The 18,045-nt window shown below is 43.0% G+C and overlaps 1 protein-coding gene across 1 annotated transcript; it reads left to right on the top strand.

The window, feature by feature from the left end:
- The first annotated feature begins 3,802 nt into the window (after positions 1-3,802).
- Positions 3,803-8,225, top strand: LOC137075008 (serine/threonine-protein kinase pim-3-like). The gene is made up of 8 exons (XM_067443143.1): positions 3,803-3,948; positions 4,552-4,749; positions 6,444-6,538; positions 6,790-6,837; positions 6,962-7,340; positions 7,444-7,620; positions 7,778-7,866; positions 8,091-8,225. Exons 1-8 carry the CDS (start codon positions 3,864-3,866, stop codon positions 8,169-8,171), a joined length of 1,152 nt encoding a protein of 383 aa, XP_067299244.1. The 5' UTR covers positions 3,803-3,863; the 3' UTR covers positions 8,172-8,225.
- Positions 8,226-18,045: the final 9,820 nt, after the last annotated feature.

The following is an 18,045-nucleotide window of genomic DNA, read 5'->3' on the forward strand; positions in this document are numbered from 1 at the left end:
AAAGTCTCTTCATAATGTACAGCAAGCGTAGATGCAGTAATGTGAGTGTTTTATTAATAATGTTGGTGTGATTGCCCTCTGTAGGTCAGTCGTCTTCTCAGGACAGCAGCGGACCTCCTCAAGTCTTCCACATTTCAGAGGAACCCGTCACTGCTGACCCTCGAGGCGACCAGGACTGGATTGACAACACCTTCCAAGTTTTCAAACGTGCCATGACAAAATTAAATGGCGACTCCTTCCCAACCCCTGTCCATGATGCTCCGGACACGAGTGTGGACGTCACCCAAGCTTCAGATGGTAAATGAGATCATTTAAGGAGCACTATGTAGCATTTTTGCAGTAAAATATCCAAAAACCGCTAGGCAAGTGTTATATATTTTGTTCAGTTGAGTACTTACAATATCCCAAAATGTTTCCAACTATTTGTAAATCATGAGAAAATGGCCATTATAACCAATGAACCCGGACGTCTGAGAGAGTCGCCTGTCAATGGTGTCATATCTGCGCTACTCTCAGTTTCCGGTTTTATTCTGAAGCGCTTTACTCTTAGCAGCGTGAACAAGAGTCACAGCAGCCGCTGAGCGAACACACAGAGTAACGCCATAACATCATTTTAAACACTTAAATGTGTCTAATATGATAAACTGAGCTGCATCACCTTATTCTCATGACCGGTAAAAGCGGAAATGGCGCCGGTGACTGCGGCATAATAAAAGTCCCGCTGCTCGCGAGGCGTGTGTTGTGTTCAATCGCTCCAGCGGCCTCGCTCAGCTCCTCAACACTCGCTCCTGCTTCACACTACACAGGGTATCCGCGGGGTCTTGAAAAGTCTTAAAAGGTGATAAATCAGTTTTGGGAAAATTAAGACCCTTATAAAGTATTAAAAAGTCTTATCACGGCTTTATAAAGTCTTAAATTTTGAAAGTATTTTGTTCAATCTTTGTCAAAAGAGTTTGACTCCAAAAAGTATTTTATGAATATATTTCTTTTCATCACCATAAGTATTAAAAAACAACGGGGCGCTCAGTCTGAGATCGGCTCGGAGCGCGCGCGGCAGGGGTGGAAATTAGCACTGCCACCAGCCAAATGCGGCTGATTTTGAGTTGTGGCGGGTAAACTCGCTTCACCTACCGAGCATACTGTTCACCTCTTTGTAAACTTTGTTTAATGCACACGAGTGCTGCCGTATGTGCGCATATGACCAGTCGTTTTCTCCGTCATCACTCGCGTGCAGATGCGCTGTGAGACTCGCGCGCGCTGAGAGAAGATCTGACGCTGTGCATCATCCGAGAGCGCGCAAATATTGAGTTCTCTTTCAAGTCTTGAGCGTAAACGGACAAACTCACACAAGAAGTATGTCAACATGTCCATCTTGATGAGTATCCTAGCAGACATACTCTGAATATGCCTTAAGTGAACTGTATAGTATGCACAGTCGAGAAAGACGAGCATATCCCTGCCTCAGGTCTTAAAGGCGCAGTAGCCTTTACTGCTGCCTGAGTGATGTTCTTATATTTAGTTTGACATTAAACAATGCTCTTGATTGAATAGCTTTTGTAAGTTTAATAAGGATTAATCTTTCATTTAAACAGTTAAATATTCAGTTATTTTACATTTGATTACTTTATTCAATTTCTGTACCTTTGTGCAGGCCAGTAGGCATGTGCATTATTATTTAATGTACACATGAGTGAGGTCGAGTTAAACATTTTAGTTTGAATTTTATTTTTCGGCTTTGGTTTCGGCCAAGAATTTTGATTTCGGTGCTTCCCAATCCCTACTGACAATGTTCTGCTCGTATGTTGTCAGGACGCTTCAAAGATGCCAAAACGAATAGTTTCATTCTTGGGACTAAAAAACATAAAACTGGAAGCCATAAAAGACCACAAATCATCGTGAAAATGTCAAAATGAAATTTCAAAATTTCATTGAGACTTGAGATTAAATAAACTGCTTAATTATTGTAGAGCGTGTAGTATTAATTTTCACGTGCAGTTACACATTGTCAGTTAAAAACAAAAAAGTGGCTGATAAAAACATTGAGTGGTAGACTTTGAAAAAAGTTAATTTCCATCCCTGGCGAGCGCTGTCTCAGTGACGTCATGTATTTTGCGAAATGCTTAGTTAGGTGATCTGTCGCCCTCCATACGTTGCAAAACAGATATGCAATATAAACGATACAAAATTGGCCTACGATAGAGATTTTAAGTCTACATTCGACTACAGCTGTTTATTCAAGGTTTGTTGCCGATTAGAACTTGAAGTGCGATGAGGTCTTAAAATATTTTGAAAAGGTCTTTAAAAAGTCTTAAAAAGGTATTGAATTTAACTTCAGGATTCCTGCATATACCTTGCTACAGTAACGTTAATAATCGCATCCCTGAGCATGATTTCTGCCCGAGTCCTATTTTCCACCGGCTGTGAGGTGAAGACCAAATGTCCCAAGATGCTGAGCTCAAATTTGGCGTCGTCAAACTACGTCTTTGTTTTGAATAGGCGACCTCTAGCGGACGGAAAGTTACATAGTGCACCTTTAACATTATGTCATGAGAATGTATTACCTCAGATTTTTTGTTTTAACAAACAAAAAAATATGTTTGTTTCCTAACAAAGTGAATATGCACATAAAAATGAGTTGCAGTAATGTGAGTGTTTTATTAATAATGTTGGTGTGATTGCCCTCTGTAGGTCAGTCGTCTTCTCAGGACAGCAGCGGACCTCCTCAAGTCTTCCACATTTCAGAGGAACCCGTCACTGCTGACCCTCGAGGCGACCAGGACTGGATTGACAACACCTTCCAAGTTTTCAAACGTGCCATGACAAAATTTAATGGCGACTCCTTCCCAACCCCTGTCCATGTTGCTCCGGACACGAGTGTGGACGTCACCACAGCTTCAGATGGTAAATGAGATCATTTAAGGAGCACTATGTAGCATTTTTGCAGTAAAATATCGAAAAACCGCTAGGCAAGTGTTATATATTTTGTTCAGTTGAGTACTTACAATATCTCAAAATGTTTCCAACTATTGGTAAATCATGAGAAAATGGCCATTATAACCAATGAACCGGGACGTCTGAGAGAGTCGCCTGTCAATGGTGTCATATCTGCGCTACTCTCGGTTTCCGGTTTTATTCTGAAGCGCTTTACTCTTAGCAGTGTGAACAAGAGTCACAGCAGCCGCTGAGCGAACACACAGAGTAACGCCATAACATCATTTTAAACACTTAAATGTGTCTAATATGATAAACTGAGCTGCATCACCTTATTCTCATGACCGGTAAAAGCGGAAATGGCGCCGGCGACTGTGGCATAATAAAAGTCCCGCTGCTCGCGAGGTGTGTGTTGTGTTCAATCGCTCCAGCGGCCTCGCTCACCTCCTCAACACTCGCTCCTGCTTCACACTACAGTAACGTTAATAATCTCATCCCTGAACATGATTTCTGCCCGAGTCCTATTTTCCACCGGCTGTGAGGTGAAGACCAAATGTCCCAAGATGCTGAGCTCAAATTTGGCGTCGTCAAACTACGCCTTTGTTTTGAATAGGCGACCTCTAGCGGACGGAAAGTTACATAGTGCACCTTTAACATTATGTTATGAGAATGTATTACCTCAGATTTTTGTTTTAACAAACAAAAAAGTATGTTTGTTTCCTAACAAAGTGAATATGCACATACAAATGAGTTGCAGTAATGTGAGTGTTTTATTAATAATGTTGGTGTGATTGCCCTCTGTAGGTCAGTCATCTTCTCAGGACAGCAGCGGACCTCCTCAAGTCTTCCACATTTCAGAGGAACCCGTCACTGCTGACCCTCGAGGCGACCAGGACTGGATTGACAACACCTTCCAAGTTTTCAAACGCGCCATGACAAAATTAAATGGCGACTCCTTCCCAACCCCTGTCCATGTTGCTCCGGACACGAGTGTGGACGTCACCCGAGCTTCAGATGGTAAATGAGATCATTTAAGGTGCACTATGTGGCATTTTTGCAGTAAAATATCCAAAAACCACTAGGCAAGTTTTATATATTTTGTTCAGTTGAGTACTTACAATATCCCAAAATGTTTCCAACTATTTGTAAATCATGAGAAAATGGCCATTATAACCAATGAACCGGGACGTCTGAGAGAGCCGTCTGTCAATGGTGTCATATCTGCGCTACTCTCAGTTTCCGGTTTTATTCTAAAGCGCTTTACTCTTAGCAGCGTGAACAAGAGTCACAGCAGCCGCTGAGCGAACACACAGAGTAACGCCATAACATCATTTTAAACACTTAAATGTGTCTAATATGATAAACTGAGCTGCATCACCTTATTCTCATGACCGGTAAAAGCGGAAATGGCGCCGGTGACTGCGGCATAATAAAAGTCCCGCTGCTCGCGAGGTGTGTGTTGTGTTCAATCGCTCCAGCGGCCTCGCTCAGCTCCTCAACACTCGCTCCTGCTTCACACTACAGTAACGTTAATAATTAATTTTATGTTGGTGCACATAAAAATGAGTTGCAGTAATGTGAGTGTTTTATTAATAATGTTGGTGTGATTGCCCTCTGTAGGTCAGTCGTCTTCTCAGGACAGCAGCGGACCTCCTCAAGTCTTCCACATTTCAGAGGAACCCGTCACTGCTGACCCTCGAGGCGACCAGGACTGGATTGACGACTCCTTCCAAACCCCTGTCCATGATGCTCCGGACACGAGTGTGGACGTCACCACAGCTTCAGACAGTCTAGCAGAGGATCAGAGAACAATTATGGGTCAGTTTGCTAAGAAACGCTAACATAACCCAACACACATGCACTCTTTAATCAGCAGGTCAATGGGTTATACTTTAAAGGGGGGGTGAAATGCTGTTTCATGCATACTGATCTTTTTACACTGTTAAAGACATGGAATCCCAAACTAAACATGGACAAAGTTTCAAAAGTTAAGGTGGACGTTTGATGGGAGTATTTCTTTATCAAAAATACTACTTCCGGTTAGTCATAAGTTTCGGCAAGTTTTTTGCGATCATGCGTCCCCTTTGACGTTAATGGGGGCGGAATTTCCTTGTATGGGCCTTACGGACAATTCTACCGGAAGAGCGTGAGAGAGAGAGAGGGAGAGAGCGAAAGTAACAGCCTACGCCCATCAAAGCGCTGGCTCGTAGGATGCTGCACAGGTGATGTGCACATAACAATGACATCAAAAAGTGCGTTTTTGGTTGCCAGACCAAGACAGTCCTGCACAGATTCTCCAAAACCCCGCGGTAAGGCAACAGTGGATGGAATTTGCTTTTCCGGATCAGCAACTGAGTTGCGCGAATGTTTATATCTGTTCACTGCATTTCGGTGCCGACTGTTTCATAAACAAGGCCCAGCTTGATGCCGGATTTTCCGATCGCCTAATGCTGAAGGATGGAGCAGTCCCAACGATAAAGGTCCCAACGTTAGAACCGCAGGCGGTGAGTTAGACTGCTTCAAATGTCTGTGTTTTTGACTATGCTCATCAAGTAGCCCAAACATGATCACGTATAGTTAATTGATCAATGGAGCATGCGATGTGTAGAGCGTGTACATTTGTTTAGCTGGCCACTATATGTGTAACTTTATGTTTGTGTATTGTAAAAGCACTCCAAACAACAATACACAAAGAGGGGGGAAATATGTTGAACTAAATAAGCGAGCTTCTTCATTCAAATGCGCTACTATTCCGTGTCTTTCTATGTAAACACTAACTTAGCCTGCCGTGCAAAACCAGTCCGCTTAATAACGTTACAATTGTCTACACAAACCACGCGTAAACACACACACACACGTGCACAACTGCTCTTCTCACATGTACACCTTCAAAGACAAAAATACGACGATATAATTCAAGTATAAATATGTAAATAACACAAGCCGCTAAGCATATTATATAGTTAGTGTATAACTTGTACCACATAGAGACGTCCTGCTCTAGTCGTTTTTGCTGCTGCTCCTGTTCAACTGCAGCCTCTGGGTCTGATTCCGGATCATAGATGTATGGCTGTATCTGATTAAAAGCCATATTTTTATTTTGAATAAAGTTTTTTTCCCGCTGTTAGGGATGACACAGCTTTACGACGCATCGACTCAACACAATAGCAGCAGCGTGCACACGTCATTATTTAGCTCCGCTCACACGATAGGCCCCCACCCGCTCGGCTTTTTTCGGAAAGACTCGGAACAACGCATCTTTCTTATATAATTATTAAAAAAATAAAGACTTTTCGGAGATATGCAGGATGCAATGCTACTCTATAGGTACTCAAGATTGACATGACACTGACTGAAACTGAGTGTTTCACCCCCCCTTTAAATTCATGCTTTCTTTAAGGGTAGTTGATAACATGCAAATTAACTTTTTTTGAAAGTGTGTGTGTGTGTGTGTGTGTTAGATAAAGGTTTTGATCAAGTAGGTGACCTTTCTTTCTTTCTTCTTTTAACAGACATCGGTTCCTCCAGATATGAAATGGGCGCTGAACTGGGTGAAGGAGGCTTTGGGACGGTTTATGCAGCGACACGTTTGAAGGATGGCCTTCAGGTATTCATTTTCATTACTTACAATATCTATATATGATTATTTGTGTCTTATATCACACACTTATATTCTCTATTTAGTGCACTTCACATGTCAGACCTGTTTTAATAGACAGACGTGCTCTGCATGTTTACAATTAAATTCATGGACATGTAAATGTTTGTTCAGGTGTAATGATTGTAATTTGTGAACTCTGAACACATGTATTATAAATAATTCTAACGCAAATCCATTTTCTGTTAATTTTTCATCAGGTGGCGGTAAAATTTGCCTCCAATCGGGAAGCAAGATATACCAGGATTGTAAGTCGGCTGTGCTCTCTCTGCTTTACCTCTCAGTCACTGTTTTCAGTTTTATACATCTCATGTTAACATTAATCACAGACTATAAATGATAAATATATTATAATGACTGTCTTTCTTCTAGAGCGGTTATTCCAGACCCATCCCGCTGGAAGTGGCTCTGCAAATGTTTGCCAATCGAGGGCCCAGTGCTCCTAACATCATCCAGCTCTTGGACTGGCAGGACGAGCCTCACCGATACCTTATGGTGCTGGAGCGGCCCATGCCCTCTCAGACCTTGAAAGAGTTTTTAACAAGCTACACGGGCACCAAATATGTAGATTCGGTACGCATTATTATGCGCCAGGTCATATTTGCGGCTCAGGCCTGCTGCCGGCGGGGAGTTTTTCATCGGGATATCAAGCTGGAAAACCTGCTGATTAACCCGGACACCTTAGAGGTCAAATTAATTGACTTTGGATGTGGAGAATTCCTCAACAGCAAGGGTTACCGCTCCTTTTCTGGTATGTATAATTCCTCAAAGCTGCGAGGTGTGCCTCAAACTCTGGTGCCGATTGTGAGCCGTTAATGTTGTGGTAATGTAAATGTGAAAATGTTTTCCTCCAGGCACAAAAAAGTACAGCCCCCCTGAGTACCGTTTGAGTGGCTACTATCACGGGGAACCTGCGACGGTTTGGTCGCTCGGCGTAGTCTTGTTCGTTATGCTGTGCAAGAAATTTCCGAGGAGCCGAGACCTGGAGGAGATACATCGGAACATCTGGACCAGAAACGGCTTGTCACAAGGTGAGATCCTCATTTAATTCTGGATCTTATTGGACAGATCAAAACAACAATGCAGGAAAAGGAACATCTGAGCCCAGTGGCTTAATAAATGATGGCTTTGAGGATATTTGTGACGTTTAAGCTAATAATCAAACGTCTCTTCCTTCGTTCTCCACAGAATGCTGCGATTTGATTCGCTGTTGTCTGCAGGTCTTCCCAACAAGGAGGATTGAACTGGAGAAAGTCGGTCTCCACGACTGGTTTAAGGTTTTCATTACATTTTGACACTTAGCTTTATTCACGCTAGTTTTCGATATGTGCTGCGAACCTCATTTAGTCACATGACACATTACAGTGCTGCTTTTCACTCATGCTTTTAAATTTCCATTTCTTTAAACTTTATATATGTTGCCTCTTTTTATTCATATCTCTATATTGTTTTTGTACTGTATTTAAACAATAACCTGATTTCTGTTTGTTTCAAATTACAGACTAGAAGTAATAAGGACCTTATTACTCTAACCTCTGTAACCTCTGGACCTCTGAGGAACCAGCGTGCCTACTCAATTTAAAACCTCTGAAAGATAAGGGTTTTTCTGGATCTTTAAATACACACAGACACACACACACACTCTCATTTTATAGAAAAACGTTTTGAAGAAATGTTTTGTACGAAGTAAAAAAAAAAAAGTAATTTATTTTTATTCATAAATTATTGTTTATTATACGTTATTATATGTTTTTGAGGAGGTATAATGTGACATAAAACAAGAACTAACCCTCCCCTGAATGGTGAAACTAGTCCAATCCTGATTGGTGTTACGTCATGATGTAGATGTGACGGCATACCCGGAAACTATAAAGGAGAGTGAAGCAAAACGCTCTCAGGCGATACGCAGTGCTCGTTCCCTCTCAGGGAACAAGGGTTATATACATAACTCGAGACGTTCCCTATATCGAGGGAACTTCGCATTGCGTCGAAACGACGAATTTGGGGAACGAGTGCCCACTAGGCCACACCAAGGATACGCCTGCCCTATTGTGAAGCTGGAGACCAGGCACAATTAGGACTGGAGCACCCTAGCGCCGGCATCGCAGGGAGGTGTTGCTGACCTTCCAAGTATATTCTCAAGGCCCTGAACAGGCATAAAAGGAAAAGCCTCCCTCCTTCCGCCGTCACATAGGGCGGGGGATGAAAAACCTGAAGAACCAATGACCTGGCCACCTAGATGGCACCCGAGGTACCTAGTTTAGGATGTAAAATGGCCTTAACTCCGCCAAGGGCAAACTCCAGGCATGTTGCTGTCACTGCCAAGGCCTAGAGGTCCCCCACTCTCCTCAGAGAAGTGATAGCAAGGAGAACGGCCACCTCAAGGGTCAGGTTCTTAGCCTCAGCCGACTCCTGTGGCTCAAAGGGGGCCTCAGCCAATCCTTCAATTACCACTGCCAGATCCCTGGTTGGAACACTGACAGGAGCCGCAGGCCTCATCTTCCGAGCCCCACGGAGGAACCGTACAACCAGATGGTGCCTACCCAAAGGCCCATCACTCACAGGAGCGTGGAAAGCTCTAATGGCAGCCACGTACACCTTGAGTGTGGACGGGGTAAGACCCGCAGAGAAACACTCTTGGAGGAACTCCAGTACTGAAGCCACTGGGCAGTTAACTGGGTCCACCTTACGCTCTCTACGCCAAGTAGAAAAAACACATTCCACTTAAGGCTGTACAGTCTCCTTGAAGACGAAGCCCTCTCAATCACATCTAGATACCTGACCCCCTCAGGGGCCAGACGTAAGGCTCCAAATTCCCAGCCGGGGGTAATATTGTGCCCCCCGCCTGAGATAGGAGATCCCTCCTCAGAGGGAGCCACCACTCCCCAGGCCTCAGCCCCTGCCTCGACAGGATTTCTGCTCCCTGGTTCGGTCCCCGGGGGTGTCCATCACCCTGAGGGATGACAGTTCCCCCCTGGGACCATAGGAGGGCCTGGTGCGCCAGTCTGCATAGAGGGCGTGACCTAAATAGTGAGACAATAGTGAGTGTCTTGAACCTGAATCTCCTCAGAGAACTGTTCAAGTACCTCAGATCTATTATGGGATGCAACCCCCCCCCCATCCTTTTTTTAATTTTAATTTTAATTTTTATGAAGTAGCGGCCATAAAAGCCGGACTCCCTGTCTGGCGGAGGGACACTTTATGGCCTCATTACTAACAGGGAGACACTTCCTGTTCCATAACCTGCCACTGGGCTAGGCACATCACCGTCCAGACCACACCGATGAACCTCGGTGGTGGAACACTGAACTGCAGTCTGTAACCTTTGCCCACAGTACACAGGGCCCCAGCAGATATATTCGGGAGGCATAACCATGCACCAAAACATTCTGCTTGGGGAACCAGCCTAGAGGCTGGTCTCTGGTACGCACCGATCCTCCTGCCCGACCCCCTGAAGTGGCCAGCCGGCAGAGCTTAGTCGGGGAGGATATTCAGTGTGTGAACACATTCACTGCCCAGCTGCAGGTCTTACTAGAGGCGGCTGGAGCAGCATTCGTTCGCTGGAAAACGATGTGGCCCGAGCGTCGTAGATGGCAGATCGCAGCATTGACTTCCATAAGACTCCACGGAGGGGGCGACCTCGATCGCTCCCCGGGAGAGGGGGCTGGCCAGCAGGCCACTGAGCTGGGCACACCACAGTCCAACCCACACCGATAAACCTCAGCAGTGGAACACTGAACTGCAGTCTGCACCCTTTTGCCCATGGTAAGCAGAGCCAAAGTAAATATATTCGGGAGGCAAAACCATGCCCCGAGGTACTCTACTAGAGGAATCAGTCTCTCGATGCTGGCCTCTGGTACCCACCGAGCCTCCTGCCCGACCCTCTGAAGCAGCCACCTGGCAGAGCTTAGTCGGGGAGGATTTTCGGTGTACAAACGCGTTTGCTGCCCAGCTGCAAGTCCTCTAGAGGCGGCATGAGCAGCATGCATTCACTGGAAAATCGGTGTGGTCCGAGCGTCGTAGACGGCGGATCGCAGCATCGACTTCCAAAAAAAAAAAAACTCTACGGAGGAAGCAACCTTGATCGCTCTCCGGAAGATTTCCCTTTTAGATTAATATATAAATAAGTGAACACGATTTGGATGATAGGCATAAAATATCTACTTCGAAAAGTCGGATAAATCCCATTTAATCCCTCAGATTATTAAATGCCACCAGTCACCCATCAATGAACATGGCCAGATTGATAGACTGAATAAACATATCTAACTCCTCAAGTCTGATAATATTTAATTCATTTTAATTCCTCAGAATTAAAATTCGGCCATAATCACCACCAGTCAATACTGTTTTAATATTTATTCATACGGAATCGTCAACTACACGCTGCCTCGGCAAACGTGAGATTCGATCCGATTACAACATTTAGCTTCCATCCCTTGAGATAAAAGACCACAGGCGTGAGGCTGAAATGCCCGAAAAGCGCAAGCGTCGAGATATTTCTCAATAACCACAGCCGGCACCCTCAGGAGCTGACTGCTGCCTCGCCCCAAACAGTATCACATGTACACCGATCGCACGTGTTCAACTTATTTTATTGCAAATCCGTAATCTGGGCGCTGCCTCGGCAATGCGACATCGAGCCTGCATTATGAAGTGGCGAACTCTCATTTACTTCACTCCTTCGATGCTGAGTATTTCTAATCCTCGGAATCAAACTACTCAAGCATCTGGTTCTCCACATCTGAATTGTCAGTGAGGACTGAGATGGTGCCTCAGCAGTCCCAAGACCCGCTAATAAGTTCATTAGATGATGATTTATGCCGCCGCACACTGCCTAAACAGACGCGGGACAGATGAGGCTCGCCGGCCTCTTTGAGCACACAGCCAGCAGAGAGCGAAGCACCCTGAGCGTCATCTTATCACAATGCCAACATGCGCGGCTCCCTCGAGAGCCACCCTAGCATACTGAACACCCAGGCACTTCACACAAAGCAAATTTGTGTCCGAGCCCGCATGAAACGGGGACACGGGCGCACACATTGCTTGAACTCTCTCTCAGTCGCCACTCACACAATATATATTTTTGACAAACAACAATAAATAGACAGACAATTTCACACAGAGCGTTATGCTGAAGAGCGATAACTGACGCTACTATGCGCCGGCCTCCCCTTTATAGTTTCCGGGTATGCCGTCACATCTACATCATGACCTAACACCAATCAGGATTGGACTAGTTTCATTCATACTTCAGATGCGTTGATGCTTAGGGAACATCCCGAAATTCGTTGTTTCGACGCAGTGTGAAGTTCCCTTGATATAGGGAACTGCACAAGTAGTAACCTAGAATACTGTCTAACCGTGCGTTCACACCGCCGCCGGCGAGAGCGTCAAAATTCGCTCTTGCCGCCCTGCCAACGACGCTGTAGAAAGCTTTGTGGACGCGCTGCCGCTCTGACGTAGAACGAATGTTTTTTTCTTTTTTTAAACTCTATTTAAAGAGGCCACAAATCAAACAAGCATGTTGATTGATAGACTGACCACTAGTAGGGTGTGAAAGAAAGTAAGAATGAATTGCATACCCGCTGAAAAACAAGCGTTCTAGCGCCTATAAAATAGTGTTGCGCGACTTCTTAACAAATTAAACATCACTTTGAATGGTCTCGTCATAAATGATAGGGAAAACCACACAGCAATGATCAACTTCTCCTACATTTGGCTTGGGAACTAATGTCGTCGTAGCCAAAGTTTACAGGCCTGCGTTCTCTGGATTTCTCTCAAGCGGAGCACTTCTACATTACAATTGGTTGCTGCCCAACCGCGTCATTTCCATAAAGTTGAGCTGATTTCAACTCTCCTCGACGACCAAATCGCCCAAGACGCGGCGTGCCGCTCTCGCCGCCCGGCTCCCATTGAAAATTAATGACTTCCGGCCACCTTGCCGCTCTTGCCGCCCGGCTCCCATTGAAAATTAATGACTTCCGGCCACCTTGCCACTCTCGCCGCCCGGCTCCCATTGAAAATTAATGACTTCCGGCCACCTTGCCGCTCTCGCCGCCGGTGTTGTGAACAGTAACACTCTCGAACACTTCCCATAACACCTGATTTACTCGTTGCATCATAAGAAGAATGGCATCTACACTAATGTTAGTCTCTCTGTTTATCCCGAGGTTAACTGCAGTCAGCCGGATCCAGGCCGTGTCCGGATGGGATGGTGGAGCTGCGTCTGGAGATGACCAAGGCATCCCTGAAGTGTCTGCTGAGACTGTGTCAATTAAACTCTTCAGATATTGTGTAATCAAACTGCGAATGGTCACCTTTACAAATTCATGTTCCAATAATGACTTATTGAGCTTCCAATATGAGTTATGGAAGTTAGAGCAAAAGGAGGAGTGTAATAAGATATTGATAGACACAGCCTTATGATCTGTTAATGGAGGGGGAAGAATATTAACAGAAATATCTTCTTTCTGTAAACTACAGGGAGTTAACCAGTAGTCAATACGAGACATAACGGTACAGGCTTTATTATTCCATGTGAAGGATCTAATCCCAGGGAATTTCTCTCTCTAAATGTCTATTACTCCAAATTTCTGCATAAACGTCTTCAGTATGGAATTATATTCATTTACATTGCGAGGTGGCCACCGGTCAAGCAAGTTATCTAAAGTGATATTAAAATCCCCTCCTATTAAAATAAGTGAATTTGGGAATTTAGACAAAAAGTATGTAATTCGAGTCTCTAAGCTTTTAATTAAGACATCATTTTCAGATTTAGAATTGTATCCATACAAATTTATTATAATTACATTTATCAGATCTAATTAACAAACTAAAATAATATAATGACCAAGGGGATCCCCCTCAGAAAATAAAATGTCCCCAGAAAATTTGTTTTTTAATATTGCAACACCAGCCTTACGCTCAGACCCATGAGCAAACCAAACATCGTTACCCCATTGTGCTTTCCAATAGTTTACATCTTTGGGAATTGAATGAACTTCTTGAAAGAAACAAAAGTCAGACTTCTGCTGTTTTGCAAATAAAAACAAAGCCTTACGTTTAACATTTAACCTTAAACCCCTGACATTAAGAGTTATTAATGAAAATGACATGAAAATATGAAGAACTAAAGGAACAAGAACAATATCACAAGAAAACTTCCATTCCCTTCAAAATAATAACGAATAAGAATTTTCCCGGTTATGAAACTATAAATGTTATTGTCAACATTATACAGAAATTTATTCTTTGTAGATCAAGTGGTTTTATAAACTTAGCTAGTTGGCTAACAGCAGGTCACAATGAAAAGTGATCATATTACATGGTGAAGAGCACTGTCATGTCTTCACGAGGGTGAACGCACCTCTTTCCCATCGATGAATACGCGCACAAAGAAAGCTCTTTTTCCTTCCTTCCTTGCAGCTTCAACCAACGGCCACCTCTTCATCCTCAGCAACTTGTCTGCTTGAGACAGATCTTCTGGGAATCTCAGCTTGTGATTCCTAAGGTATTCAGAGTTCTTTGCCTGCCGCCAAATCAGGTCCCGCGTAGATCTTCTCACGAAGCGAAGGATTATTGGTCTTGGTCTACTGTCCTGCTCTTACAGTCTTCCAAGTCGATGCACAACATCTATGTCATCTTTGAAGGAAACGTTTGAATCAGGAACAGTTGCAACACAGACTCCGATGACTTTTTGCTTGATGTTTTCCTCAGAGTGTTCTGGAATTCCATACAGACGGAGGTTTCCATCATCGCTGATAGCGTTCAGCATCGTTCAGTCTTTTGGTGCTGTTTGTACTGGCAGTAGCTTTACAACTTTCCATGTGTGTTTTCAAGTCATTTACTTCTTGAAACACAAAGTTAATTGATTTCTTAAGCGCCTCAATGCTCACGGTATTGTTGGTAATCAGTTTTCCGAGGTCGTCAGCACTTTCCTTAAAGCTACACTGTGTGATATTTTCCCCCATCTAGCGGTGAAAAGGTATATGACCATCCAGTGTATAATAGTTTCTGCTCCTCTCAATTTCGATTTCGTTTCAACTCCTACGGTGGCCGATTTAGTCACGGCTTCCAGTTCGACCTCTTCGGTGAGTGTTGCTTCAACTCAAGTGATGAGGTTACTTTTGAAAACTATTGTAATTTGCAGTTATTTAATTTACCAAATGATCTATGATCAAATTAATCTATGTAAAATGAATAATAGTTTTACGTTTTCGTTATTTTTAACCAGTTCATTGCTAACATCAGCTATCAGGTTCTTTTATCAGTGCTATCGTTATTCTGTATATTGTACGACATCACTAGCGTAAGGCAAACAAATTATAATGCAATTAAAATATTAATCTCATGTTATCCGTCATAGAACACGGATTTATGTTATAAGGTAAACAATACTTTTTCATCATTGGAGCGAGGAAAACTATCCTAGACGTCGTTCTAGTGTTATGCACAGCACACCATGATATAATTAGCCAAGCAACAATAAAACTTCCAATATACACAAATAGGCTGAATTAATATTACCTGTCGAGAAGAAAGCAGGCAACGTCGGCGTTCTTTTTAAAATCGTTTCTCCTCATGAGCTCTTTATCTTGGAAAGGCCACTCCAATATTTACTTTTGTCTTGTTGATTTGCCCGTTGCGTTGCCGTCTTAATTCTCTTTTCCGCTTCCTTGGCGACTCTGATACATATCCCGCAATGTTACTAGGTCCCCGACCCGGGTCGAATTCGGTAATCAATTCCGGGACGTGGTTGCTTTCACACAGAAGGCGACCCGGCAATGCTCCGGGAATATTGCGGGTCGGACGTGCAATGTGAAAGGGGCTTAAGAGTGATCCTCCATCGTCCTATAGCAGCCTCAAGCAATCCTCCTCTTCACATGCGACACGGTGCCATCGAGTGTAAAAACGCGAAAAGCGAAGCTTGAATTTACGGGTATGTCCCTCTTTGCCAAATGTACTTTCAAGATGGAGGAGCAACATGGTGACCGCCATCCGAACCCTCACCCGTATGTATTTTCAATGGTATATTATAAAATTACGAGACTGTATTATTACTTGAAAGAAGTAAATATACATTAATGAACACATATATTTTTGAAAGAACTAAGTGATTTTAGCTAAGAATAAACTAAAAAAGTTACACAGTGTAGCTTTAATTTTGGATGTCAATGCCGCAATGATATTATCTTGCAATTCCATCAGAGAAATGTCCGCTTGAGATTTCTTTTGCTGAGGTTTCACAGGCGTATCTAAGTTGGAGTCGTTTACAAACTCAAGGCTTGGGCTATCAGACCGGCTGGCAACTGAACGTTTTTGGTGATATTGATGGTCTGCCTCGATCTGTGGATCATTACCAACAGCGACAGGAGCATCAAAATCCATCTCTTCCACAGGAATCTTGGAGGTAGAGTTTTTATTTTTCCCTTTGCGTTTCACCATGCTATCCTTAACGTTAACTTCCATGTGCGCCAGTTAACGATCGCCAACTCAAGAGAACTTTAAGATTGTATGCGACCGGGTTACATATAAATAAAAGATAGGGAATGGCATGGGCGTAGATTACGCGGGGGACGGGGACGTGTCCCTCTCACTTTTAATAAAATGTATTTTCGTCCCCCGCACTTTTACTGGGTCTCACCGATCCTAGTCGACCCGCTCCGAGCGGGATTCGAACCGACGTTACCCTGCGCGGGGGCGGGCAAGTCAACAGGGACGCTAAAGACTTAATCTATGAAACTTGCAGGATGTTTTAATGGTACATATCACTGAAATCTAATCTGTTTTTATCTATTAATTAAAAAACAAGGACAATACGTTTTTGAATGTTTTTGTTTTTATGGTTGTGGGGTTCCTATATTATTATTAACATTAATAATTATAATTTAGTTTGATTATTGGGATTTTTGGTCTAGTTTTAATACAATTCACCACACACAGAAAAAACACTAATAAACAAACAATGAACACAGTCAATAGTGAACACTGTAAATAGCAAGCAGTTCAAAACAAAAGGCTATTATAACAAAATTATGACTCTACAAAAACACATTACAAAAATAAAACCATAAATATTATATGAAAAATAAAACTATTTCACAAATATTTCATATTTAATACTTTAATACAAATATTTTGTATTTAATACTTTAATTTACCCCCAAAAAACCACAAGAACAATGTTATATATTTTGTTGACTTGTTTTACATCCTCCAAAATGTTTCCAAGAATGTTTAAATCCGGAGAATTAAGCGATTTTAACCAGGACACGGCCCGCCGCCTATCAGTGACATCATGTGTTATGTCCGGTTTTATTTTGTAGAAACCATGGAAACACCAAAGCCGCTTTAATATCTGATGTGTTTTATTAGACAGGTGAGCAACTGTTTGGATCATTCATGGACTGAAACCGATCATTGTTCTCCAGCTCAACACAGTTAGTCCTAATGTTTAAATCTGGTGTTCTTGATTTACCGCACAGAGTACCATGTTTTATCATGCCTAATATCGATCTCTCACTGCAGTGTGAACAAGTGTCTCAACAGCCGCCGAGCGAACGCACAGAGTAGCTTTATAACATCACTTTAACACACATTTAGATTAGTGTGTAATATGATAAAACAGCGCTGTGTTACCACACATAGGCCTACACATTAGAGGTTAGATCGGGCTCAAAAAATCAAGCCCGACTCTACCCGAGCCTGTGCACGTTGTGTCCGAGCCCGGCCCGGCCCGACACATTAACTGTAATTATGAGCCCGAGCCCGATTTAAACCCGACCATTGTTCAATACGTGGGCGTTTGATGAGAACGAGCCTGTAATGAGCAAAGCGCAGCGAAACGGACTGCTGAGGCTCATGATAAAACTACATTTAGTTTTCAGTTTTCTCCACAGCGACTACAGCCGAATAACATTTTGTTGCAATATTGTCATATTTAACACTTTGAAGCTGCTTTGAAACAATCATCATTGTAAAAGCGTGATATAAATAAAGTTGACTTGACTCTGCTCAATAATCCGCAGGCGCGCGCTCATGATCCGCTCACCGCTAAACTGATGTCTGCTCAAATCCAGCTCAGACATTTATCTGTAGCTTACTTTGTTGTTGCCATTAAACAATGTGTTTTTTCCTTCATATTTATGTTTAAATATTATAATATTATTTTTACATATTTCATCTGATTATGATGAGTGAAAAGATGCGAGTGGGTCAGAAATGATTTTGGTGGTTATATTTAGTTTAATATTAAGTTTTGTTTTGTAGAAAGCATTTATTTCGTTTTGTTTAAATTGTATCTTAATTTTAAAAAAGGTTTCTTAGGCCAATTGCCTGGATTTAATAAATAAAAAGCAAATAGCAGACTATAATCGTGAGGTGAAGTCGTGATCGCTTTCATTGCTCATGAACTGGAGCGCGTCTCATAAATAAACCCAAACTCAGCAGGCCAC

This window comes from Pseudorasbora parva, chromosome 5 (assembly GCF_024679245.1).
Source record: "Pseudorasbora parva isolate DD20220531a chromosome 5, ASM2467924v1, whole genome shotgun sequence".
NCBI lineage: Eukaryota > Metazoa > Chordata > Actinopteri > Cypriniformes > Gobionidae > Pseudorasbora > Pseudorasbora parva.